At 33.4% G+C, this 23,621-nt stretch overlaps 2 protein-coding genes across 6 annotated transcripts in view; both read right to left on the bottom strand.

Moving 5' to 3' along the window:
- Nucleotides 1-2,036: 2,036 nt before the first annotated feature.
- On the bottom strand, nucleotides 2,037-10,937 carry LOC148607432 (uncharacterized). Its single transcript, XM_088544346.1, has 2 exons — nucleotides 10,868-10,937; nucleotides 2,037-8,895 (listed from the first exon to the last, which is right to left on the bottom strand). The coding sequence occupies exon 2, from the start codon at nucleotides 8,887-8,889 to the stop codon at nucleotides 6,934-6,936; it is 1,956 nt and encodes a 651-aa protein (XP_088400472.1). The 5' UTR covers nucleotides 8,890-8,895; nucleotides 10,868-10,937; the 3' UTR covers nucleotides 2,037-6,933.
- A 1,278-nt stretch (nucleotides 10,938-12,215) lies between these two features.
- The window catches only part of LOC148607431 (phosphatidylinositol-3,5-bisphosphate 3-phosphatase MTMR3-like), a 28,475-nt gene continuing 17,069 nt past the window's right edge, over nucleotides 12,216-23,621 (bottom strand). For 4 of the 5 annotated variants that reach the window (XM_088543698.1, XM_088543699.1, XM_088543700.1 and 1 more), the window contains 7 exons: nucleotides 22,726-22,921; nucleotides 22,007-22,192; nucleotides 20,197-20,370; nucleotides 18,696-19,697; nucleotides 17,796-18,038; nucleotides 16,926-17,128; nucleotides 12,216-16,650 (listed from right to left, as the gene is read on the bottom strand). In XM_088543698.1, the coding sequence (XP_088399824.1) occupies nucleotides 16,476-16,650; nucleotides 16,926-17,128; nucleotides 17,796-18,038; nucleotides 18,696-19,697; nucleotides 20,197-20,370; nucleotides 22,007-22,192; nucleotides 22,726-22,921 (2,179 nt within the window). In that variant the 3' untranslated portion in view covers nucleotides 12,216-16,475. The remainder of the gene's footprint in view (nucleotides 16,651-16,925; nucleotides 17,129-17,795; nucleotides 18,039-18,695; nucleotides 19,698-20,196; nucleotides 20,371-22,006; nucleotides 22,193-22,725; nucleotides 22,922-23,621) is intronic. The other variant, XM_088543703.1, reaches the window with a different exon arrangement.

Below are 23,621 nucleotides of genomic sequence, written 5' to 3'. Positions count from 1 at the left end.
TTTGTATGTTTTTTTGTTATGACACAGATTTTTGTCAGTGGTTTAAATAGAACCCCAAAACAAATTGTGGCCAATATTTAGTTTACCCCAAACTAAAAGTTAAAGTGAGCTAATATCATAACTTTGCGTCTGTCGACAGTCAATCATAACCTTTCAATGCCACTAAACTAATTGTACTCGAACTGTTCAGGAATACTCTACAAACAACCTATAACCACTCCCTGGTTCACTATGTAGCAGTCTGGTTGCTTAAATAACCCCTACTTTCATAACGAAGCTATTTTCATTGTAAACTAGGGTTATTTATCTCGATACCACACACACAAATCGGCCATATTTTGTGCGGCTTACGTTGCACAGCGGTCGGTCGCGACTTTTTTAAAGTTCTCATTTTAAAAACTATTTATTGAAACAATTTTTTAAACTACTATATATTCATTAAAAAAAAAACTTTTGATAAATGATGACAGGTTGGATTTCTATAAATGACTATTTTTTTTTATTCCACTTGATCAAACTATGCACTGTCAACCGGATCGGATTCAAGATGATTTTTAACAAAACAAATTAAAAACAAGTACGATCTTTAAATAAAAAATAGACGGCATGGTAAAATTTTGTTCTATATACTTTTAGTTTTCTGCATTTCATTCAGGAAATAATTCACGGCACGCAATTTCGACAAAGGTATTTCGAACGCCACTATTTATCAGTATTTGACCAATCGGGAAACCCATGTACACCAACCCTTTACGCTCCATTAAAGAGCTAGACCCAGGGTAAGGGAGATAACTCATCAAATTAGTGATATGTTTGTATCATATTCAATTTCACCAAAGCCTTCCAAGCTTTCCTTCGAAACAGAATGAAATCAGTCCAAGTTACTTTGATGCTATGTAAAATGGTAAATACAAACGTTCCAATGATTTGTAAGAGTTGTGTCCCTTACCCTAGGTCTACCGCCTTAAATCAAAATCCTAGTTCAATCAAAAAGGGTTCGTGGCTTTTAAAAAAAATCTACTTATTCATTTTTTTTTCTTTCATACAAGTAAGGAATTACAGGTAATCATACAGGTAGTCATACAAACACGTTATTTGTATAGTGCCCATTAAGGCTAGTTCAAATTACAACATGTTTTATTCACTAAACAATAAACATATATTATAACATAAGATAGTTGGTTTAATTATTGCTTGTTTAAAAATAAGTGCACACTTGACGACATCCTCCAGTCTGACAAAAACAAAGAGAGACAACCCCAATGAGCATGTTAGTTTCATGATAAAAACTGTCGACGTTGCTCATTACCCACAAAACTATTTTCAGAAGATATCTTACCAAACTAATTGCATCATTTTTTGTTAAGTCATCGATAATGGTTTTGTAACAAGATTTTAAGATACCTGTTGGATTTTTAGATTTGTATTTCGACCCCTTTTATATTTAAGGTATGTTCACTTTGTTTTAATTTTCCGCAAATTTTGTTTTGATTCTCGCGTCCTTTATTCAGAATATGTTGCATATGTTCTCAAATTTGTGTCAATTTTTTTGTTACTATCATTTAACACTTTGAAATAATTCTCAAATTTTAAAGACATGACAAAAGGTGGACTTGGTAGGATGCAGATTTTTAGGCATGTTACAAAGTTCTTCGTTGGATTTATAAATTTGTCCATCCATTTTTAAAATCAAGTTATGATCATTTACTCGGGAATAAAATCCTTTGGATAGCGTATATAGTTAGATATCTGATTTTAATGAGATTGGGGGAAAAGCATTGAAGCAGAAGGACAATTCAGAAACATCAGAATCCAAAGACACAGTCAGAATTAATTTGAAAATCCACATACATACCATAAACAACAGGATAAAATATCACTACATGTAAAAACTGAAGAAAAAATACACACACATACACAAATTAAGTAGTTGCAAATATGCCCCCAAAAAACAAAACAAACAAAACAAAACAAAACAAAAAAAACAAAAACAAAACAAAACAAAACAAACAAAGAGAGAGAGAGAGAGAGTAACACAAGATGCTTTAATTCTTTAATTCGATAAACATGTCCTGCTCCGCTAGCGTCACTCGCAACGCTGCAATCTGGTAAGCGTCGTTCTGTGGGTTGTCAATCTGGTAGGTAGGTGAAACCTAACTGAAGATATTCATCTGTGAGATAGAAATTTCAAATCGGTCAATCAAATTGTAACGACGACCATAAAACCTCTGAATTGATGATGTCAACAAAGGTTGAACATACCTCTGTCCTAGAAACTTTTTGGACAGTACTCTAGCTCTACTAAGGTAGTAAAAGTACTAATAATATTTACGACATTAACGGATAAACTGTGATATGAATACTCCATAGGCTTAGAAATTTCCCCGTAGGAAGAATATCTAGGTAACATCTTTTGTTTTATATCAGCATGGACATGTATACATGTATCTATATATTTTTGTTGACATAATTTTGTTAACCATTGTATTTTATTGTGAAATGATTTAGTAGCATTAGCTGTTTTTTTCTCTTAACTTCTTTTTTTATCAATGAACATTTCAAGGGCAGATAACTATGTCAAAAACCACTTTTTTCTAACATTCTATGGAAAAATTTCTGAGCAAATCCAGAGATGTTGAGATCAAATAATGGTCTTTCAAATAGAGAAAGCATCCTTGAGCGAAACGATATCGTCAGATCGGTAGTTTTTTTTACATTCATGTTTCTGATTTTTCCATTTTGCCTGATTCTTACAAAACCCTACACTTAACATACAACATATATGAGCAGAATTGTAATTACTATTATTATTATTTACAATATTTGTATAGCGCCAATCTAAACTACATTTACTCTAAGCGCTTTACAGCATATAAATGATATACAATACAAAGTACGTAGTAATCAACACATTAAGTTATACGAAAGAAAATGAAAATAAAATTATTATTCAGAACCGTAATTATGTATCTTAGATATAGAAATTTGTAAAACCAAAAAAAAAAAAAAAAAAAAAAGAAAAAGAAAAGACGAACAAAAAAACTATGTATATAATTAAAACATAATTAAGTATTAAACCATTATTTAAATAGTATAAAATGGCAAAAGTAAAAATATCTAGAAAATACATTATATATTAATATTTTATCATTTACATGAAATAAGAATAAAAAACAATAAAAAAAAATGTTACTATTTAAAAAATAAAAATCTAAAACATAACATTACTGTGCAAAAAATTCAACTGATAAAATAGAACATAAAAATAACGTCAAATTTATAAAAGATCACCATAAGCTGTCCTAAAAAGATGAGTTTTCAGTCTTGATTTAAAAATGTTAATATCGTCTAAAACTCGTAGTTAACCGGGAAGATTGTTCCATAAAGTGGCAGCTGTCTTGTCGAACCTACGTTCACCGTACGATTTTGCTTTTACTCTTGGCGTTTCAAGTGTCACAGAGTTTTGGGAGCGTAGTGATGTTGATGGGCGGAATAGACTCAGAAGCTCTTGGAGATATGCTGGAGCTATACCATGCAGTGCTTTAAAAGCTCATAAGATGAGTTAGTATTGACACCGTAATTGAACAGATAACCAGTGTAGGTCAATTAACACAGGTCTTATGTGGTTATATTTCCTGCGCCGTGATATCAATCTGGCGGCAGCATTCTGAACTCTTTGAAGCTTGTTCAAATCACTAGATTTCACGCCATATGAAATGTATTGTTCCATGCTTAATGACCTGTCTAAGTGTACACCAAGGTTCTTTACACAAGTTGCATCTGACACCATCGTACCATCAAGAGCTAGTTGACGCTTCTCAAATTCCTGGAGTCGATGTTTCGGAGCGAAAATAATTAATTCAGCCTTATCTTGGTTAAGCTTTAACAGATTGCTCTTCATCCATGAGCTTAGGTCGCCAACGCAAGCTTCAAGTCGTGTGGATATTTCGGACCAGTTGTCAATTGGTTCAATTACTAAAAATATCTGCGAATCATCAGCGTAACAATGATAAAGCATGTCATGTCGTTTGCAAATTTCTCCCATGGGCTTAGAAAACATAAGAGTCTTTCTATCTAAATACGACTGAAACCATGAAAGAGCAGAGTTTGTTATGCCGAAGGTGTATTTGAGTCGTTCTATTAGAATTGAATGGTTTATCGTGTCAAACGCTGCGGATAATGAAAGTATGATTCCAGAAGAACAAAATTTAAAGCAAAAAACGAAAGACACCTTAACTACTCACCTACTGAATGACAGCAGCACAATAACGATGGTTCATGAACACTATAAAAGAACATGCTGCACTGGGTGCAACTAACTGATTCGAGCGATGAGATCGAAACTTGAACAGTTGGGGCAAGTATGAACAAACCATCCAAAATTGAGTTAGCTCTGCATTTTGATTCCTATTAATATAGATGATATATAGTTGACACAGGAAAGATATTTGAACAGAATCAAAGTTCCCCCATTATGACCCTCTTTTTGTTAAATTGTCCCAGTTACATCCCCCGAAATCAATTCAATATTTTTTTTAGAGGTATGACACTTAGTGGTACAATTTCACAGGGATCCATTCACTTTTAGTCAAGTTTGGTCCAAATATCATGAAAATGCCTATATCTGAGCCCTTCTGGTCCCTATTACATAAGTGTTTCATCGCAGCACTCAAAATGCAATGCCAGTTTTCCTTATTTGTGTGGTATGGCACCTTGTGGTACAATATCAGAGATCCATTCACTAATACCGGTAGTCAAGTTATTCTCTGGGTACAATATACAATTACGGCCCTCTGAGGAGGTGAATATCCAAAATTGTCCACCCGAACTAGGGTTATTTCCCTGAGGGCTTTAGCTCGAGGGGAATAACCTTAGTGAGGTTGACAATTTTGGATATTCACCGAAATAGAGTGCCGTAATTGTTTTATTATACCGAACAAACAAAGGACTGACAAAAATGCATGGTTTCAAATGTTGTAATTTGCAGAGATGGGTTATTCACCTGCTCTTGTATTTTTGATGGGTTATTCACCAGTGAATAATAGGATTATTCAATAATGGCATGAATTTTGGGGGTTATTCAATAATGGCATGAATTTTTGGGGTTATTCAACCTTTCTTGCAATTAAAACAAAACATATCCAAATTAATCTATGTCACATGATTATATTTCATCCAATAGAATTAATCCTTTATTATGTAAGGTATAATAATAAATACACTTGTTCCTGACCCCCGTTGACCCCTAAGTTACAACCACCAACAATCCCCGCTTTCCTTTTGTGGTATGGAACGTTGTGGTTCCATTTCAAAGAGATCCAATTACTTATAATAAGTTATTGTCCGGATATCATAAACACATTTTTTTTCTGGTACCTTTTGTTTCCTACTAGTAATTCCTACACGGTTCAAGTTTCAACCCAGTCTTCCTTTCTTGGTATGGCACCTTGTGGTGCAATTCAAAGATATTCGTCTGCGTATAATCAAGTTATTGGCCGGATATTAAAAATGCTTGTTTCTTGTCACTTTTTGTCCTCTAATTCCTAAATGTTCAAAATGACAACCACTTAAAACATTCTCAGCCTCCCTTTAATGATACGGCACGTGTGGTATAATTTTATAAAGATCCGTACACTTAAACTCATGTAATATAGTCTAGAAATCAAATTATCTATGGGCACTGGACGACGATGACGCAGACAATGACAGCATATCATTATACGACCGCATTTTTTGCAGTGGTATAAAATCAGTCAAGCTTCAAGATGTATACTGTACCTCTATAATTAATGCAATTACTGCTTGTGACGCTAACAATTAATCTATGGTTTGAATCGTCGAAGATTTTAAGAACAAAATTGCAATAATCATAAGCAAGTTCACTCAAATGATGCTTTGTTATAGCATGTTTTATTTAATAATCAACGATTTCTGCATTCAAATCAACATGAAAATGACAAATAAAAAAATATATAATTATATCATATACTTGTTATAAGTACTTACAAAAAGTTCTAAATACATTTATTTATCAAAAGGACCTATTGATTTCACCATTGTTTTGTGTTAATTATTATAAAACATCACATTAGATTACACTACAGTTTTTTTCACAATATAGACAAAAAAAGGGCATAAAAGTTACATTCAATGATTTCCCGCCAAGCAATGGTAAAAAAAGGGGGATGACAAATTGTTCAAAATGGCCTTACTCAAAAACATCATATTGGATTTTCCTGAAAATTGATCTTAATCTGAATTCGATAATACTAAACAATTGCGTAAAGTTTCAGTTAAAAAAAAGTCATTGGTCCGTTCTCCGGTTATCGTCTGGAAACCGCCAGGTACGGACAAGTAACTTTTGCGAGAGTATCACATGATACCTAATAACTTTGTTCGGTATGAAAATGAAAATTTCCGTTTCGCCTTAGTATTTTTTACCTCTTTTGCCTTAAATTCTCGGCTAAGTAAAAATGAGAACACACCTTAAAAAGGATAAGGCTATCAGAAGAGAGAAACTCATGCAAGTCTTTTGACATTTTGAGCGTTCACATCTGATTCACGCCACTTGAATCACTTTTTGAGCATTCACATCTGATTCACACCACATGAACAGTGGGCTTATCATAAAAAAAAACTCTTGAGTCCACCCATCACTGATATAAGTAACAAAAAAATGGCAGTACAAAACTACTAAAATGAACCTCTAAATTTAGCTATACTTGTAAGTGACGATGTAACACCAGACGAAGATCCATGATCTGTAATAATGGGTAGGTTGGTCCATTTTCAGAAATTTGAAAAAGGTGATCCAGTGTATCAGTTGCTCGTTTTTGTCAAAAATATTGCGCAAAATTATTTTTTTTTAACAACAAACGGGTCCAACCCCAAAAACTCCCATGGATCCGGTTGAACAACAACGAACATGAATTATCATTTGCTTTCAATACAGTGTCTAATAAATCCGTCCGTTGTCCACCACTTCATCTTTTCGCCTATTATTGCTCGGGCATTGCGGGCACGTTGTTCCATTTCAATGCAAAGGGCTTTGTGATAAACTTTTACGTACAATCTGTCTGTACTTAGATTTATTGTCTGTATTTTGTGGCATATTTCCCCCAATTTCCTTTTAGTAATAATGTCTATTTCAAACAGACGATCGTTTGAATCTAAGTTTCTGATAGAAGAAAGAATTCCAACGTCTTTTCCTTTAACGACATCGCCGATTCTGAGTTCTCCCATTCGGTGTATTTCTCTTTCCTCTACAAAAAGAGAAACTTTAGGCGAGAATGCGGGTTCGCTAAACTCTTCGTTGATTGTAACTCGTAAAGTATCATTTTGTTGTTGTTGTTCGTCCTCATTGCCTGAATTGTCGAATTCTCCGTCTTCATACCGCTTTATTTTTGCCCAGTATGCAAAATCATGTGACCGGTTAGATAGTCTCCACTTCGTTTCTCCAATTCTGCTTCTTGCTCGACTGACCACTTCATCTTTGGGGAAGGTGTCTAATGATTTACAATCAAGTAAATAAATCTTTGTCTTCTGGCTTCCAAAGTTGATGTATTCTTCAACGATCTCCCTACCATGCCTGGTCGGTCGCCCGTAATGGATAACTCGAATTCGGCCAGCCTTTTCCTCGACTCTAGAAACAACTGCAGAATGCTCGTACAAAGTGTGATGAATTGAAATGATATCCCCACGTGAGAGCTTGGTAAGACTTGTTACTTTATATTGGTTCACTGTAAAAGGAGAGCTCAAAGCTTTCCGGATTTTTGGTACCGCTATCTGCAGACCTATCGAAAGGAGAACAAGTAGTATTGCTACGGGTAGTCCAGCGCCACCTGACAATGACGGAATTGCAAAATGGAAAATGACCGAAGTAAGAATTGAAGTTGCGCCAAAAGCCCCAAACGTTAACCACAAATCCTGTAGCTTTCCATTTCTGCATGCCCGGCATAAACGGTCGCTTTTAAAATTATGCATGATTTTTACTGTCATGAAAATGCAATATATCAAGTACAAACCAGCTGTTATTCCAAGAACAATATTGGGAGATGCTAACTTTAAACCAGAAGCGATTTCGTCAGCTGACATATATGCAATTCGAAGAACAACTTTTGCGATTTTGCTGCCAATGTTCGGTATTAGAGATATACCATTTGCGATCGTCTGCGCCAGATTATTAACTTGAAAACTTGTTCCTTTTCCAACTACACACCATGTTGCAAAATGTTCACAGTTTCGGCTTAAAATATTATACCCTTCGAATGTTCCCTTACTTGACAAAACTTTCTCTGCCCTGGCGACCACTTTTTCCGTGTCGTACTTAGGGTGGACATATTCCACTATGTAAAGTTCCACTTCACAGATATCGTACTCTAATTCTTCCTTTTTAACAATTATGCTTCCATCATTTTCCTCGTCTTGAGTAAAATGTATAAGTACCAGTTTCACCGCCGTACCTGCTGCACGTTTCACCTCTTGAATTATTGCATGGTGGTTGTACGCGTTCTTTAAATTGCGCGTTTTCTTATCGTACTTGGTTGCTAATTTTCCAGGCATAGAAATATGCTGTCCTCTCTTGAACTGGCGGACGTCGAGTACCCTCTTTGGTTTCGAACAGTTACCACAGCTCTTAATACACGAAGTGCTGTCATCTAATTTGCCAATGGCTTCATTGAATGCGAGACGAGCATCTTGATCATCGTTTTGTATCGATGTATCGGTACTTTCCCATGGTTCATGCTTTCCTTTTTCGGCGCTCCAGATTCGTCGTATCTCAGAGGTTATTTCGTCAATTCTAATATCATTTTCCTCCTCGTCACCATAATGCCCGGAAGAATTTTCTCGTCTATTTGATAAAAAGGACCGCACTAATGCACCTGCCATTTCAACCTGGAATGTAGAAATTTATTCACACTTTCCATAATAAGTACAGTATTATTGTATTAATTGCATTAATATGGTACTTGAAAACTATTGAAGGAAAAAAACGAAACGAAACGAAATGCATCACAATAAATAAATTATGAAATCAGTGGTGAAATGAAAAAAAAAAAAAAAAAAAAAGAAAAAACCACACACACCCATATAAATGAAAACTTGAACAAATATAATGGATCCTATTTTCGAGTGTTAGCTAATGCAAGTTTTCCTTTGTAATTGAGTTGATCAACGATAGTAAACGTTTAGTAAACCGAGTATCGAAATCTTTGCTACACATAGCTCACTCAGTCCAGAACATAGACAACATTAATGCATGCACAATAAAATAATCTTGTCTTTGAAGAGGTAAAACATTAATCAAAATATAACAGATTATTCAGGGATTAAACACCCTATGTGATGAGCAGCTGAGGGGAATTTGACTGCATAACTAGCTTAGATGTTGCAAGCGAATACTCATGCTCGAAACAATTGAGATCGATGTGTGAAAAGATGAGATTTGTATGACCGTTTACCCCTTATAGCAACAACATCATGAATCTTTGTAGTTAATTGCAATTAATGCATTTTAGAACTTCCTATTCAAAATTACTACAAGGTTCAAGATCCATGTAATGTAAGGATAATACTTTGCTTATGTTGCCGTCTGTCACCCGTTGTCTAGATTATCTGAAACCTTCTCTGCTGTAATCGTAAATCAGATCTTCAAAACTATGGCTGATCTACGTGTAGCTCGTAAATCATATGAGGTGAAACTTTTCTTGTTGATAACGGACATATTTGCCGGTGTACAAGTTGGGTACTATTGTTTTAATTATCGATGTATCCGACATATCTTCTCGTTTCAGGCGGGTATTTTTCAGTTTCAATGTGACAGTAATGAGTTTTTCATAAAAGGAGAATTTTTGGGAACTCGTAATTTCTTCCATTTCACCAGTAACTGGCATTTTTTTTCTGAAATGCCGTCTTTCAAAAAAGCTTTTGTGTATTATAAATATGGACGTTGCGCGTATTCCTTTAAACGCATAACTGACTAAGATTAAATTGGTACCTAATGAAGAAAATAAAGACAAACATACAAAACTGATTGTAGGGGCTTTAAAAAAATGAAAATGGAACATTCAGGATAATAAAATAAACATATAGCTTAGAGAGTGATAGAAAGTTTGTTACCCCTTGAAAATACATTGTTACCCTTGGTTACGCCTCTGGGTAACAACGATTTTCTTGGGGTAACAATCTGCAGTATCACCCTCTTAGCTATATGTTATATATGTACACTTACCAGCATTAACAGTTTTGATAAGTGGAGTCTGAGACAATTATTTCCGACCTGTTTGTTATTTTCTGTTTGTTATTGTATGATGTTCATTTTGGTTCATTTCATTTCATTTCGTTTCCCTTTTTATTCGTTCCGCAGTTTACAGGTACCCGCAAATTAATACGTGGAGTGGGAAAGGGTTTTTTTTTTAGCTAAACAGCAGCTTTATCAAATGATATTTTGTTACGTTGATTCTGACATCAGTAGTATTTGGGAGCAACCAATAGATTTTTTAAGGAGGGAAGGAGCTGGGATCAAATTTGACATAAAAAAATCCAGTTTGAACAATTTTATAAAATGAAAGTAAGTAGAAAAAAATCAGGATTTAATAAATCCAGGTTAGGCTAGAGTAAAAAAATTAAGCCGGATAGAAAAAATAAACTAAAAAATCCAGGATACGTTTAAAATTTTATCCTAGCCTCCTATAGAAATCAAATGGTAGCCTCCTCAAATAAAACATGGGATGCCATAGTAATAAAACACATTTTATGAAAGGAAAACTGGAACTGCACACCCAAATCAGAAATACGTTATTCATTGTTCTAACATCACCCAAACACAATAAATTCATTCGGAATAAAAATAGCCAGTGTGTCCTACCGTCTCTATGATCGACAAAGCGGTACATGACCGGCCACACAAGGTATAATCAAGATGGATGTAAATTATCTGGACTTGATAAGAGAGTCATAGGATATCCTAAAGATTGCCGGACGCATTAGATCACGAAAGGTAAATATACAATATATATCTGCATTGTCAAATTTACTACTTTTAGTACTATTTAATATCATTATTTGTGTTTTTTTTATTTGTACCATAACTATTTTCAAATGAAACAAATAATTTTGTTATGGCCGGCGTAGTACTGAACTATTCACGTCATTATTAGGTGTAATAAAATAAAACGCATTTGTATATTATAACCATGCATAGCTTTGGCGAAGTATTACATGCCAAACTTAGAAATACTGTAAGCAAGCACGCAAAGAATACCCGGGTCCCCCTTAAAATGCAGTCCAATTTATAGCCCATAAGTTCAATTATATTTATTTCCAATTAACCATATTTTTTCTACACATCTACACATAATGCCCAACGTTCCTATAAAATTCCATAAAAATCCCTTGGGCGGTTTAGGAGTATTTGGGCTTACAAGAAATGTGGACTGATGGGCGATTCCTGTAAACCCCCCAAAAACCTTGGTTTGTGGGAGAAACAGCTATGCCAAGCCTGAAATAAGCATGTCCTTACTAATTATCTTAGAGAGGAAAGTGGTACATGCATATTAAACACCTACAAAATTCACTTTTATATCTAATTCAGAAAAAATTCATACCACATAATCAGCCTTAATTTTTCATTTAGTTCCCACACTTTGAGATGAAAATGATATTGATATTTTACAAATCCAGCACTTTGAAAGATCTAAGTGGCAGATAAATGTATGATTTACTGAAAAATACAGATGTTAATTAGCTAACATTTGAATATTAGCCTAAATTTGATCAAAACTGTTAATACAATACAAAATACACAAATGTGCCAGTACAGGATTTAGCTGTCGATATTGCATTTATCCATATTGGCCCAGGCCAATATGACATTTCAGACTAGTTAGTCAGTAAGGATATATGTGTGTATGGTTTTCCATGTTGGTTTGTTATTGGTCTTGGCTAGCCATATTGGACTGAGGCTTATAATACTACAGTTAACAGGGAAGACTACAGTTACCTAAAATATGGCATATGTAGACCAAAAAGTGTAGTTTTTTTATGTGTGGGTTTTCTGTATCTTGTATTGCTCTATGTCACTAGCAGCAACTGAATTTTATATGAATATGTACTGAATAATCTAATGATGTAAACTAGAGGCTCCCTGGATCCTAAATTGCTCATCTGATGTTCAGACCTATTTGGTCAAGGTGAGTTAAAGAAGATAGAACTAATTGTTTTCAACATTTAATAACAAGATTTGTCTGCTTACAAAATCATATCACATACAATTGTCAACTGATGATACAATTCAAAGAGCCGTCAATCTAAACATAGCTTATTTATTTCGACTAATACTCATGAAAAAGTAAAACATATCCTTATAGAAAAGAGGTTGTATTTATGAAAAGCAAAGACCTTCAGAGAGTTAAATGAAAAAAAAAAGTATTAGATACACAAGTGTACACTATACTGTAACTGTACTTATTTTCATGAATGGATGTTTTCAAACATTTCTGTGACGATTTGAGTCCCCATTATGTTGAACAATCTTCATAATCCTAAGTACTTGAATTTAGAAAGATTACTGATGTCAGTGGATATGGTGGACAATTTTTTTTTTACATCTCCAACATGCTTATTCAATTTTGCAAATCAGTTTTTTTTTTATAACACCACAAAAATGGCAATACATAAAACCTGAACAAAGCGAGTCTTTAAAGTATAAAGGATTTCACAAAACTTTGTTGAGGTGTTTTCAAGACATTGTACATGTACTCAGAAAAGGAGGGGTTCATAGGCAAAATACTCTATACTAACTTATTTTCACCAGTGATTTATTTTCACTAATTTAACAAACTTGAAAATAAGTATCTGCGAATAAGTCCATTTATCATGGAATACATGGTGGAGTGAGTTTAAGTAGAAAATTAATTTTACATCACAAAATGCATAATGTGATCTACAGTCTTTTTGGGGATGCAAAATATTGTTTTACAAGTGACTTTAACCTCCATATTTATGAATACTCAGCCTATAGCAAGAAGTGAAATATCTTAAATTGTTTAGTTTTTCTTGTCATTAACATTCTACCATACAAATATTAGCATTAATACATGCAAATGATTCATGATAACAAGTAAAAAAGCCAAGCACTTGTCTCCCTTAAATTGATTAGTTACATACACTTAAGACTAATGTTGTAGTCTATTCAAAGTATCTTTAACCCAAACAATGATTTTCATGCTCATAATAATGAATTAAAAATGAAATTATTCAAATTTAGTGTCAGTCTCTGTAAGAATCAGGCATTGGGTGAAACATGGTATGGAAAAAAACCACCATTTTGAACCTTGCATCATCAGAATCAAGGAAAAAAGACAAGACTTTCCATATCATTTTGGTATATTGAGTTCTAATTTCATTGAAATGCACTGAAAAAGAACATTTCAAGGGAAGATAACTCTGTCAAACACCTCATTCGTCAAAAATTCGAGAGAATCCAGTGATGCAGAGATCAAATTATAGTCTCTTCAAATAGAGAAAGCACCTTTTGGTGAAATATTGTCAGATCAGTGGGGTTCAGACAAGCATGTTTCTGATTTTTCCCTATTTAGCCTGATTCTTACAAAAACTTACACTTAAACCAGGGCCAACTAGAAATAACTTTTTGGTTTTCAGGTAAACCCTTGTCTCCATTTCATTACCATATCAATACAGTTAAAAATAACATTTTCCTTAAATTAAAATGCTCCTTTCAAATTTTTAAGGGCATCAAAAAAGTTTACAAAAAATGCTTCCTTTGTTCGTTGGTTTTCATGAAAAATTGCTTGAGAACCAGGAAATTCACTATGAATGACTTGTCCTTTACTATAATCTCTACCTTATGTAAAAACATGTAAAAGCAGAATTTTCCAAGATGAAACAATCATGAGTAAATTTTTATACTGCAGAAAACAAGTGCAAAAAAAGTTACAGCAAAAATTCATTTGTGATGTTGTAAGACTAAATCTTTTATTAACCAAGAAATTTATTAAGTGTGAGTTTGTTAATTAGACAGAATCTGCAAAAATAAGGAACTACAAACATTAATACATTAATACTTAAATTGAGGGCGAACCAAGTTTCATGAATTTTAAAAGTAAAATTTCTACTTAAAAACATGATGCTCTGGTGAAATCCCCAAACTTTACAAATTAACAAAAAAAAAAAGTCACTTCACAGAAATAATGTCATTATTTAGGGAGTAATGTCCTTCTTTTTCAAATGCAATACTACTAGATGGAGTATATGGTATACATCAAGGTATTAAAATATTCTATAGAAAATTAAAATCTGGCTACAACGTTACAGTAAAATCTAAACTGTTTAATTTTCAATGAACTTAAGCCAAAACAAATATTGTCATGTTTCCTTCTAAGAACATGAAAAAATAGAGTAAGTAGGGAAATTATTTTACTTTTCAAAAGCATTTAATATTGAGTTAATGGGGAAACAACCTAGACTTTAACAGTGCCTGAGCCAAACTGGCCATAGAATGTTTAGGACAGGCATGACAACCACCGCCCAATAAAAAAAAAAACTAACAAGGTAAGTAGGTAGCAGGAAACTTTTTCTTTTGGCTTATTTAAAATACTACTTACACATTACAGTGTGTGATAGGATTAGATAAATGCCTATAAACATTTTTTTGCAAGTTTTTTGGTGAGAAAACAAGTAAAAGTTACAATCATAAAAAAAAAATACACATGAAACTGACATTGATTCAGTAGATCAAAGAAGTAAATAAAGTTTCTGTTGCAAGTTAAGCCTAATTGATGACACATACTATATTATAGATTCCCTTGCCTAAAAAATCAAAAAGAGTCTATGTTACAATTTAAACCTCTCTTTTTAATAGTAGCTAGCTATTTAGTCAAGAAAAAAAATTGCACCATTATGATTCAAATATTTTGTGCTATTCACCTAATTGGAAAAAAATGAGCCCCAGTTATTACTAAGTATTGAAGCTACTCATACCAAAGCATGATTTCTATCAGTTTGTCCTTACTATCAATAGTGACATGTTCAAAAAACAAACATTGCAACTTTAAATGACAGAATAAAACCATCCACCAGTTTTGTAAGCATGACAAATTAAAAAAAAATCAATTACCTCGAAAAAGGCAAAGAATTTCTTGAGCTACATAAATCTAATTTATTTAAAGTCCACCACTTCCATTTGATGGAGTCTAAACCAAGGAAATTTGTCCCTTGTTAACAAAAGTAGACATAAAAATTCAACAAAAATTCTCAATTTTTTTATAACTTATAGACTAGGCTATGACATACTGTTTTCATTCATTAATCCATGGGCAGAGTACAAAATAATTAATATAACTATGCAAGTGATTATTTTTAAAAGTGGGTAATTTTAATGAATTATCAAGTACTACCTTAAAAAAAGAAGATAGCTGACACATTAAAATTTTACTTCTAAGTTTCTACATTTCTTCAAGGAGTTATAGAAAATATTTATTAATCCTTGATTTTTTTTCAAGAAAATAACATATGGCATGTAAATTCAAATTTTCAATACAGTTTTTTTTAAACACAATTTCAAATTTTGTATACAGTATTTATGAACGCCACGAAGTTATCAGTATTTGGTCAACGGGAAACAGAATTGCTATCAGGTGACTTACGTATCCATAGAAGAGGGTTCTTAAGTCAAAGGGTAAAAAGCGAAACTATACCGACTGCGTCAGAAAAAAGATAACTATAAAGAATAATTTTTTTCAGGGAGTGAGTAAGGGGTTACATTTTAATTTTTTTATGGGAATTGAGGTACAGATATTTAGCAGTCTTCTTTTTTTCACTGATTTGAAGAAAGAGAAGCAATTTTGAAACTAAACATTTCATACTAAAATTCAGACCGTTCAGTGTTCTAGGATTACCCTTTCCCGTCACCCGAGGCAAGTGAAATTTGGGTCAGGGAAAGTTATTTTTCAATTGCTACTTCCCTTGGCAAGTAGAAATCAAAGAATTTTTTATATGATATCAAAAGCTTGGAAAGCTGATTTTCATGTGGAACTTTCCTGTGGAAAGTTAAAAATTTTGAAAATTCCTTGAACACTGCTGTTTAAATTACAATACATAACAAATGTTACAAACATTTTTGCAACATTTATTGGCTATACAGTTATTCATTATATAGAATATAGAATAAAAAAAACTGAGTCATCATAAAAATAACCACTCACATAGAAGCAAAAATAAAATATTGCCATATCACAGATCAATAAAATAAACATGATTAAAACTTAAATAAAAATACAATTCATTAGTTCATATTTCAGATAGTCTGAAACCAATCAGCACTTCAAAATTGTGTATCAAAAATTTCTTAATAATCTAAGGTGTACCCATGGACTATAAAAACCATACAAATGTTGTCTTGTACATAAGCTAATGCTATCTGACTTTATTTCATATGTGTCCAGGTCAGTGATTTGTCAGTTTGAAGCAGCTGCAGCCAATGGCCTTTCATCTATCATTCCATTATATGGTAATTTATTTTGTAGACATGTATAGCACTTTACACAGACTCTTTCTTCACCAGAGAGATTCTGGTGTGGAATGGGACTGTAGTGATTACTGCAGTCATGGCAAAAAATATTTCCACAGTTCCTGAAAATACAGAACATAAAAATACTGTGTAAAATGAGTATTCAAGCTACTTTTTTTTTATTAATAACTGTAGCCATAGGCTACTGAACCATAATCATATCATACTACACTGTGACATAGGTATCTAGCTTAAAAAAATCAGAAGATGCCTACAAAGAATTGAATTAACAACTTTTACTTGCATGATAAATTAACAGACTCTGGTAAAATATTTCAATGAAAAGAGGTAGCAAATAGATTTATTTAGATCTGCTGATAGATCGAACCACTGTTACCTTGTGGCATACCTGCAGTGGTGTTTCCTACGATATACATTAAACCCAGCATTACACCCAGCACAATGTGTTGCAACATAGTCAGGCACCCACTTGACTATTTTGGCGTCAGATTCATCTAACTGCTCCCAGCTGACATCAGAAGCATTGCTGCATCCTCCTAATGAATTTAGTTCACCATTGGAATCAGGAGACATCAACAGCTGAATAAAAAAGATAATGACATATGAAATATTTCTATGATCTTTGTTTTTAGCTATAAATGTAGTTTAAAACATACGAGAGCAGGAACCCATATCTTGTCTTCATAAACTAAACATTTATCGTAACTACAGCACTGGACTTGAAAAAGCATGAATATCTGTTGCTACAATGTATCTCTTTTAGACAGAAAACATTTTATCTTCTTGGTTAGAAAAAGTTATAGGTGAAAGAAAATCGATTCTCATAGTCAAGGTTGTCCCGTTTGAACCGTATTAAAATTGCAGATTATGGATGAAATCCAATCAATGGTTTATAACTCACCAACCAGATACTGTGGGAGTGGACACTATACCGTACACAAGACATGGTGGGCATGTGGACAACTTAATTTTGTCCACTGTGGGCAAGTAGAATTGTCAAAACAGTCATTAGCTATAGCTTTGCAAGGGTTAAGATTTGGTTTGATTTGATAATTTGATGATTTGAGTGGAATATGAATGTATGGTTTTCTAAAAAATTACAGATCTGAATACAGAAAGGACTATTTTTACGTAAAAATATAGCATATGTAGATTGAAAAAGCATCATTTGTATGGTGGGTTTTTCTGCATCATGAATCACCTATACCATAGGCAGTGTCTGGATTTTTGTATGGACAATACAAACCATTTCATCCCTTAAATTATCTAGCAGACACCTGCCAGCCCCGTTACAGGCTGAGGAATGGTGTAGCAGAGCCGTCCTGGTCTCCTCCAATTGCGATGTCAGGAACTGTATCTTTCTTTCATAGTCATCTTTCATCTGCTGCATCCGTTGCTGAATGGCATCACTGAATACTGTTAATCCATCCACATCAAGATGACGGCTGATTCCATTCAGATGTCTCTGTATGTTGGATTCAGTTGTTGACTGAAACAAAAGCAAGGTTTCAAGCATAAAGATAAAGAAATATGTATGGTAGATTAAAGGTATTTTCCTCCAGACATAAAATTAATAAGGTTTGCAAAGTATAAATTTCTGAATTATGTTATTAAGAATGTGCTATGAGCACTGTGATTTACTTTTAAAGAAAAAAAAAAAAACAAAAAAGCTTTGCATTTTTTCTTCAAACTCATGGAGAGAACATTGCAAAGGCAGAACACACACAGAATTTACTTTCTCATTCAAAAAACTTTAAGAAAACAAAAACATACAGGTATCTTATTTCTTGTCTCCACACTGGAGATCCTTTTTTTTTTCAAAAGCATGTATACCTTGTTAATTTTGTTGAAGATTTTTTTGAATATTCATAAACAGCCTACTGCTAACACATACCACAGTTGTAAATTAGTGCAACAAACATCTTTATACTACTGATCTGTGAAATTATTAGGCAATTATTCAAGCAACACCCTATTCAAATATTAAGATACAAGCAATGAAGTGTTGAAGATCATCTTTTCCTTAGAATACATGCTACTAGTGTTTATAACCCAGCTAAAACACATCAACAATATACAAAATGTCAGTTGGAATTTTTTTCTGTAGCCGTGGTCTGAAACAATTTTGTTTTTTAAAAATACCAACCTTACTGTCTGCCCCTGGAGTAGGAGGGCAAGTAGAATTTGGAGTTCTAGAGCTAACTGGGGTTGTATAACACTTATTAGGTGACAATGTCCCATTAGATAGCTGTTTGACACATCCATTAGTTTTACATGATAACTTAAGAGAATTTGATTGGTGTAGTAAGCGTTGTAAGTTCTGTAGATTGTCAGAATCACTCAATGCTAATTCAATACTGGAACTGCTAATTTCACTTGTGCTTGTACTAATAGTTGAACTGTTTTCTAAAGACTTTAATCTATCTACAGGTTTTTTGGCAGGGATTAAATTTTCTACACTCCTTGACACATTTTTCAGTCGTCCATTTATTTTTGACAATTCATTTTCATCTTCTACTAAAGTATCTGTTGAGCTTTCTATTCCATTCTTATCACATAACATTTTTTCACTATTATTTTTGACAATAGGCCTAGGTGAACTACTACTATTTTCGTTGTCTGATTCAGTCACTGATCCGTTCATGTGTCCATTAGGAACATTATTTATCAATCTATCATCACAGTCAAGAATTGTGTCAGTATGTCCATTCATTATTGTCTGATTTTCTAAATTTTTTACATTCTCATTCAATTCCAGCTCATTTGAACTTGAATTATGTCCGTTAACACTAGGAATATTTTGTGATACTTTGGAGTCGATTTTATCTCCTATGTCCTCCCCTTCCCTCAGATCAGATTTCAAAGGTGGACTTTTGTCAACTTCCTTTGCCAAATGTGCCACTTGATCAAAATTGTCTAGAGCAATACTTGGGTCACTTTTCCTTCGACTGGGACTAGGTACAGGAGCTTCTTGATTGGCCAGAAGATTTTCACATGACCTAGTTTTCTGTAAGTTACATGATGGACAAGGCTCCTGTTCTCCTTTGTCTATAGATAAGTCCTCAGAGCTTGTACGTGATGAGTTGTTCGACAGATAAACTGATGACCACAACTTCAAACTTTGTACATGGTAGGATGGATACAAGACCTAAATCGTGAAGAAAATGAACAGTTATAACAACGTAAAAAAAAAAAACCAACTGGATTTGAATTTCACATCATATATTTAGTTGATCAAAGTATTAGGTAGCAGCATACATAAATAAAAGATGATACCTCCCCAAAGTGAAATAATATAAAACACATAGAAGTTTCTCTTCCTACATTTTTTCACAAGTGTCTTGTATAAGTAACTAAACACTTGTTGAAGCTAACAAAAGAGACATACAAGACACACTCATGTTGTAAATCTATCACTGTATATATATTACACAATAACAGCCTTGGTTCAAGCAAATCTACATATGACCACATTCCGCTGTATTAAGTTTCAATGAATTCCATTGAAGGATCAAAGAAACAAAATACCTCTCTTCTCCATGCACAAATTACTATCAAGAGTCCTATCTTAAGAGAATTAAATTTATAAGCAAATCCCCACCTGCCTGACTCTTACAAGACTAAGTACTTTCACAACTTTTCCTTACCTGCTGTTCCAAAGAAGGGCAGTAAAGATGATTGACAAATTTGTTATTTCTATTGTTGAGCAGAGACCAGACCGAAGCTGTCCTCATACTGAGCTGGTTACTTTCTCTTTCTCTAGTGTTGTTACACAGGAATGTACCAAACAGATGGGAATAGGTGTGTTGTATCAATTTCACCTAAAAAAAAATATTGATTTTATGTTTTTGTACCAGTCCATATAAAATTCAGCCACTGCTGATGGTTGAGGTGATGAATTGTGTAGGGAAAACCCACTGAACAAACCATGCCTTTTTTGCTCCTAATGTGTAATATTTTCATGTAAAGTTAACCCTTTCTGGTTTCAGATCTGTATTTTTTGTTTTAGAAAACCATTCATTCATAACCAAATCAAGAATGATAACTCTTGCAAATTGCAAATTTCGTGTACTATCTACATAGAACGATGTATTCATCTCAAAAGTGCAACAACCAAATGAAAAATAGTACTTGTATTGTGGTCTGAATCTGGTTCTGAATTGGAAAAAAGTAGATTTGGTGGGTTTTTGACAAGCATGAACCACATATTTAAAGAGACTGCTACAAAAATACTGTGGGAAAACCATTGTTCATTAGGAACTTTTTTTTCATTTTCATTATTTGGTCAAATAACAATATTTAATTAAAATACAGAACATCAATGAAAAAGAACCAACAAATTTATTTTACATTATTCTCTTACAATAATCTTTAACAGCTAAGTACCCCTTATAACAAACTTGGCATAGCAGTTCATCTCATTTCAAACAAGAGGCTCCCAGGAGCCTGAATCACTCACCTGGTTGAATTTTGCCTTTCAAAGGCAATAAATTTAACAAGAATTTGTCCAACAATTTTACTTGAGAAGTCTTTGGTTGGACTTATCATAAGGATCATTTCCACAACTGAAAGTTTATTTTAATCTATCATAGTTTTCAAGATAATGACTGCAAACTGTAACAAAAAGTCATTTTCAACTTTCAAGGGCAATAACCCTTACAAGGAGTTGTCTGACAACTTTTGTCCCTGAACACTATTGTAGTCCTAATAACAACGACCATTTCGGCTACTGAAAGAATTTAGCTTAACCAAACGGTTTTGGAGATATATGTGAAAAACTACTGTCTGACCCCTATGTTCTATTGTAAGTAACAGCAGCCATGTTTTTTGACAGATCAAAAATCCCAACATCAGTTCTATGCAGGATACAACAAGAAACATTCATACCAAGTTTGGTTTCAATTGGTCAAGTAGTGTCAGAGACGATTTTTGAAATCAATAACATTAAAAATAGCAAAAATCGTTGAAAAAGGGCAATAACTCCAACATGGCTTAACGGATTAAGACCAAAATTGGACCAGACATAGATCTCGTCATGCTGAACACTTTTACCCAGTCAAATTTTAGCTTAACCTTAAGGTTTTGGAGATATATGCAAATAACTACTGTCTGATCCCTATGTTCTATTTTTAGTAACAGCGGCCATGTTTTTCAACGAATCAAAAATTCCCACACCAATTCTATGCAGGATACCCCAAGGAACATTCATACCAAGTTTGGTTCTAATTAGTCAATTAGTTTCAGAGGAGAAGAAATTTGTATAATTGTTAACAACGACGGATGACGATGACAGACGCCAAGTGATGGCAATAGCTCACGTGGCCTTTGGCCAGGTGAGCTAAAAAATTAAAATAGATAATTTATTATTGATTTAAATGAAAAAAATATAAATCCTACAGGGTTGTCTGGTCTTTTACAAATCTACCTTCAACATGACAGACCCAGGTAACTTCTTACCAGATATGCTTCATTGAACTGGAATGCACAAGGGAATTGGTGGTACAGCTGATAGACACAATCTAACCACTGTAGAAAGACAGGGCACCTCTCATTGGGATCATCTGTGTTTATACCATTACCACATCTATCTGCAAACTTATGTCCAAAGTCTAACCACTCCCTTTCTATCAATACTTGAAAGCCCTATTACGTAAAAGAGAAGGTATAATTACCAAGGGAAAATAATACAGTATTGTAAAACAATTGAGTGAAATGTATACCAGTGTTATAGAATAAACGAGTGAAATCAAATATAATTATAGAATAATTGAGCAAAACGTATACAGTATTATGACCACAGTTTCAGGATATAAAATAGGAGTAACACTATCACAAACACTTTAGGTGGTATTTTTCAAAATATAAAAGATTGAAATTCAAAAAGGATAGAGTATATGTCAGATTTTTATTCAAAAAGGATAGAGTATATGTCAGATTTTTAATTGCTAGCAGTTTTAGCATCCTTCTGATTTTCAACAACTGTAAATGCATTTTTATTTGTGGGTATCACTGCCTAGTCAAAACTATTTTGTATGTGAACCTGTATTAATTATTTGTTAAAGCAATAAGTTCAGGTTTTGTTTTTAACTTCAAGTTTTGACAACCCCCCCCCCCCACCTCCCAAAAAAAAATCTGTACTTTAAAGAATTCTTGAATAGCCTACAAGATAAACATACCTCCATAGTTCTATAGTAAGGATCTAATAATAATTCAGCTAAAGCTATAATCTGTGACGTCCTGTCCCAGCCATCAGAACAATGAACCAGGACAGGCTTGGCGTCTTTGTCAACTGAGTTCACAACAACCAATGCCGTCTTTAGTAAAGCACTAAGATATGTAAACCATTTGGAATTTTCCAAGGTGGACAACCAGCTGGAATAAACAAAATTTAGAATGACACATTTTTTTAATTCTTACTTCTTGGTTCTCAGGCCATTCATCATTGTACAACTGTACAATATTTTAAAAGTCATATTTAGAACAGTACTTTGGTTAACTGAAGTATATATCACCTGTATATTTTTTTGTAATATCATCATGTATTTTTATTTTATTTAATGTCAATTTTATAATTTATGTTGAAAATATGTATATGTTGCAGGACCATAATGTACACTTGTTATATAACTAAATATGTCATCCTGCTTAAATGAAGAATATTTTTATTGTTATTACTATTAATATCATGAAAACTGATGGGGGAGCGGATTTCTTTTTTTACCTTTTAATTTCCCTGAAAAAAGTTGGGAGGTAACTGTGGTGTATCTGATGATATTGGGACGTCAATCAACACATTTTCAATGCAAAAAGCTAATCAAAATTATCTGTTAAAATGGCATTAAATATCTTTGAAATAATGTGTGCAGGGTCATTGAAAAATTAGGACATCAGTCTTGGAACTGATATCCTGAAACTTATGATGTTAACTAACACAGTGAATGTTTCATTAGAATAATTCATAGTATAACATAAATCTTTGCATTCCAGTGAACGTCATAAAATGTGTCTTCAGGAGGTAGACCTAGGGTAAGGGACGTAACTCATGAATCAGTGATATGTTTGTATTATATTC

Source organism: Perna viridis, chromosome 9 (genome assembly GCF_037379345.1).
Source record: "Perna viridis isolate PV_CMFRI_1.1 ecotype Kerala chromosome 9, ASM3737934v1, whole genome shotgun sequence".
NCBI classification, from domain to species: Eukaryota; Metazoa; Mollusca; class Bivalvia; order Mytilida; family Mytilidae; genus Perna; species Perna viridis.
This window is presented reverse-complemented; position numbering and strand designations above follow the sequence as displayed.

Excerpts from the sequence above, each read along its gene's own strand:
- LOC148607432 (XM_088544346.1), bottom strand. The coding sequence starts at position 8,889 with ATGGCAGGTGCATTAGTGCGGTCCTTTTTATCAAATAGACGAGAAAAT.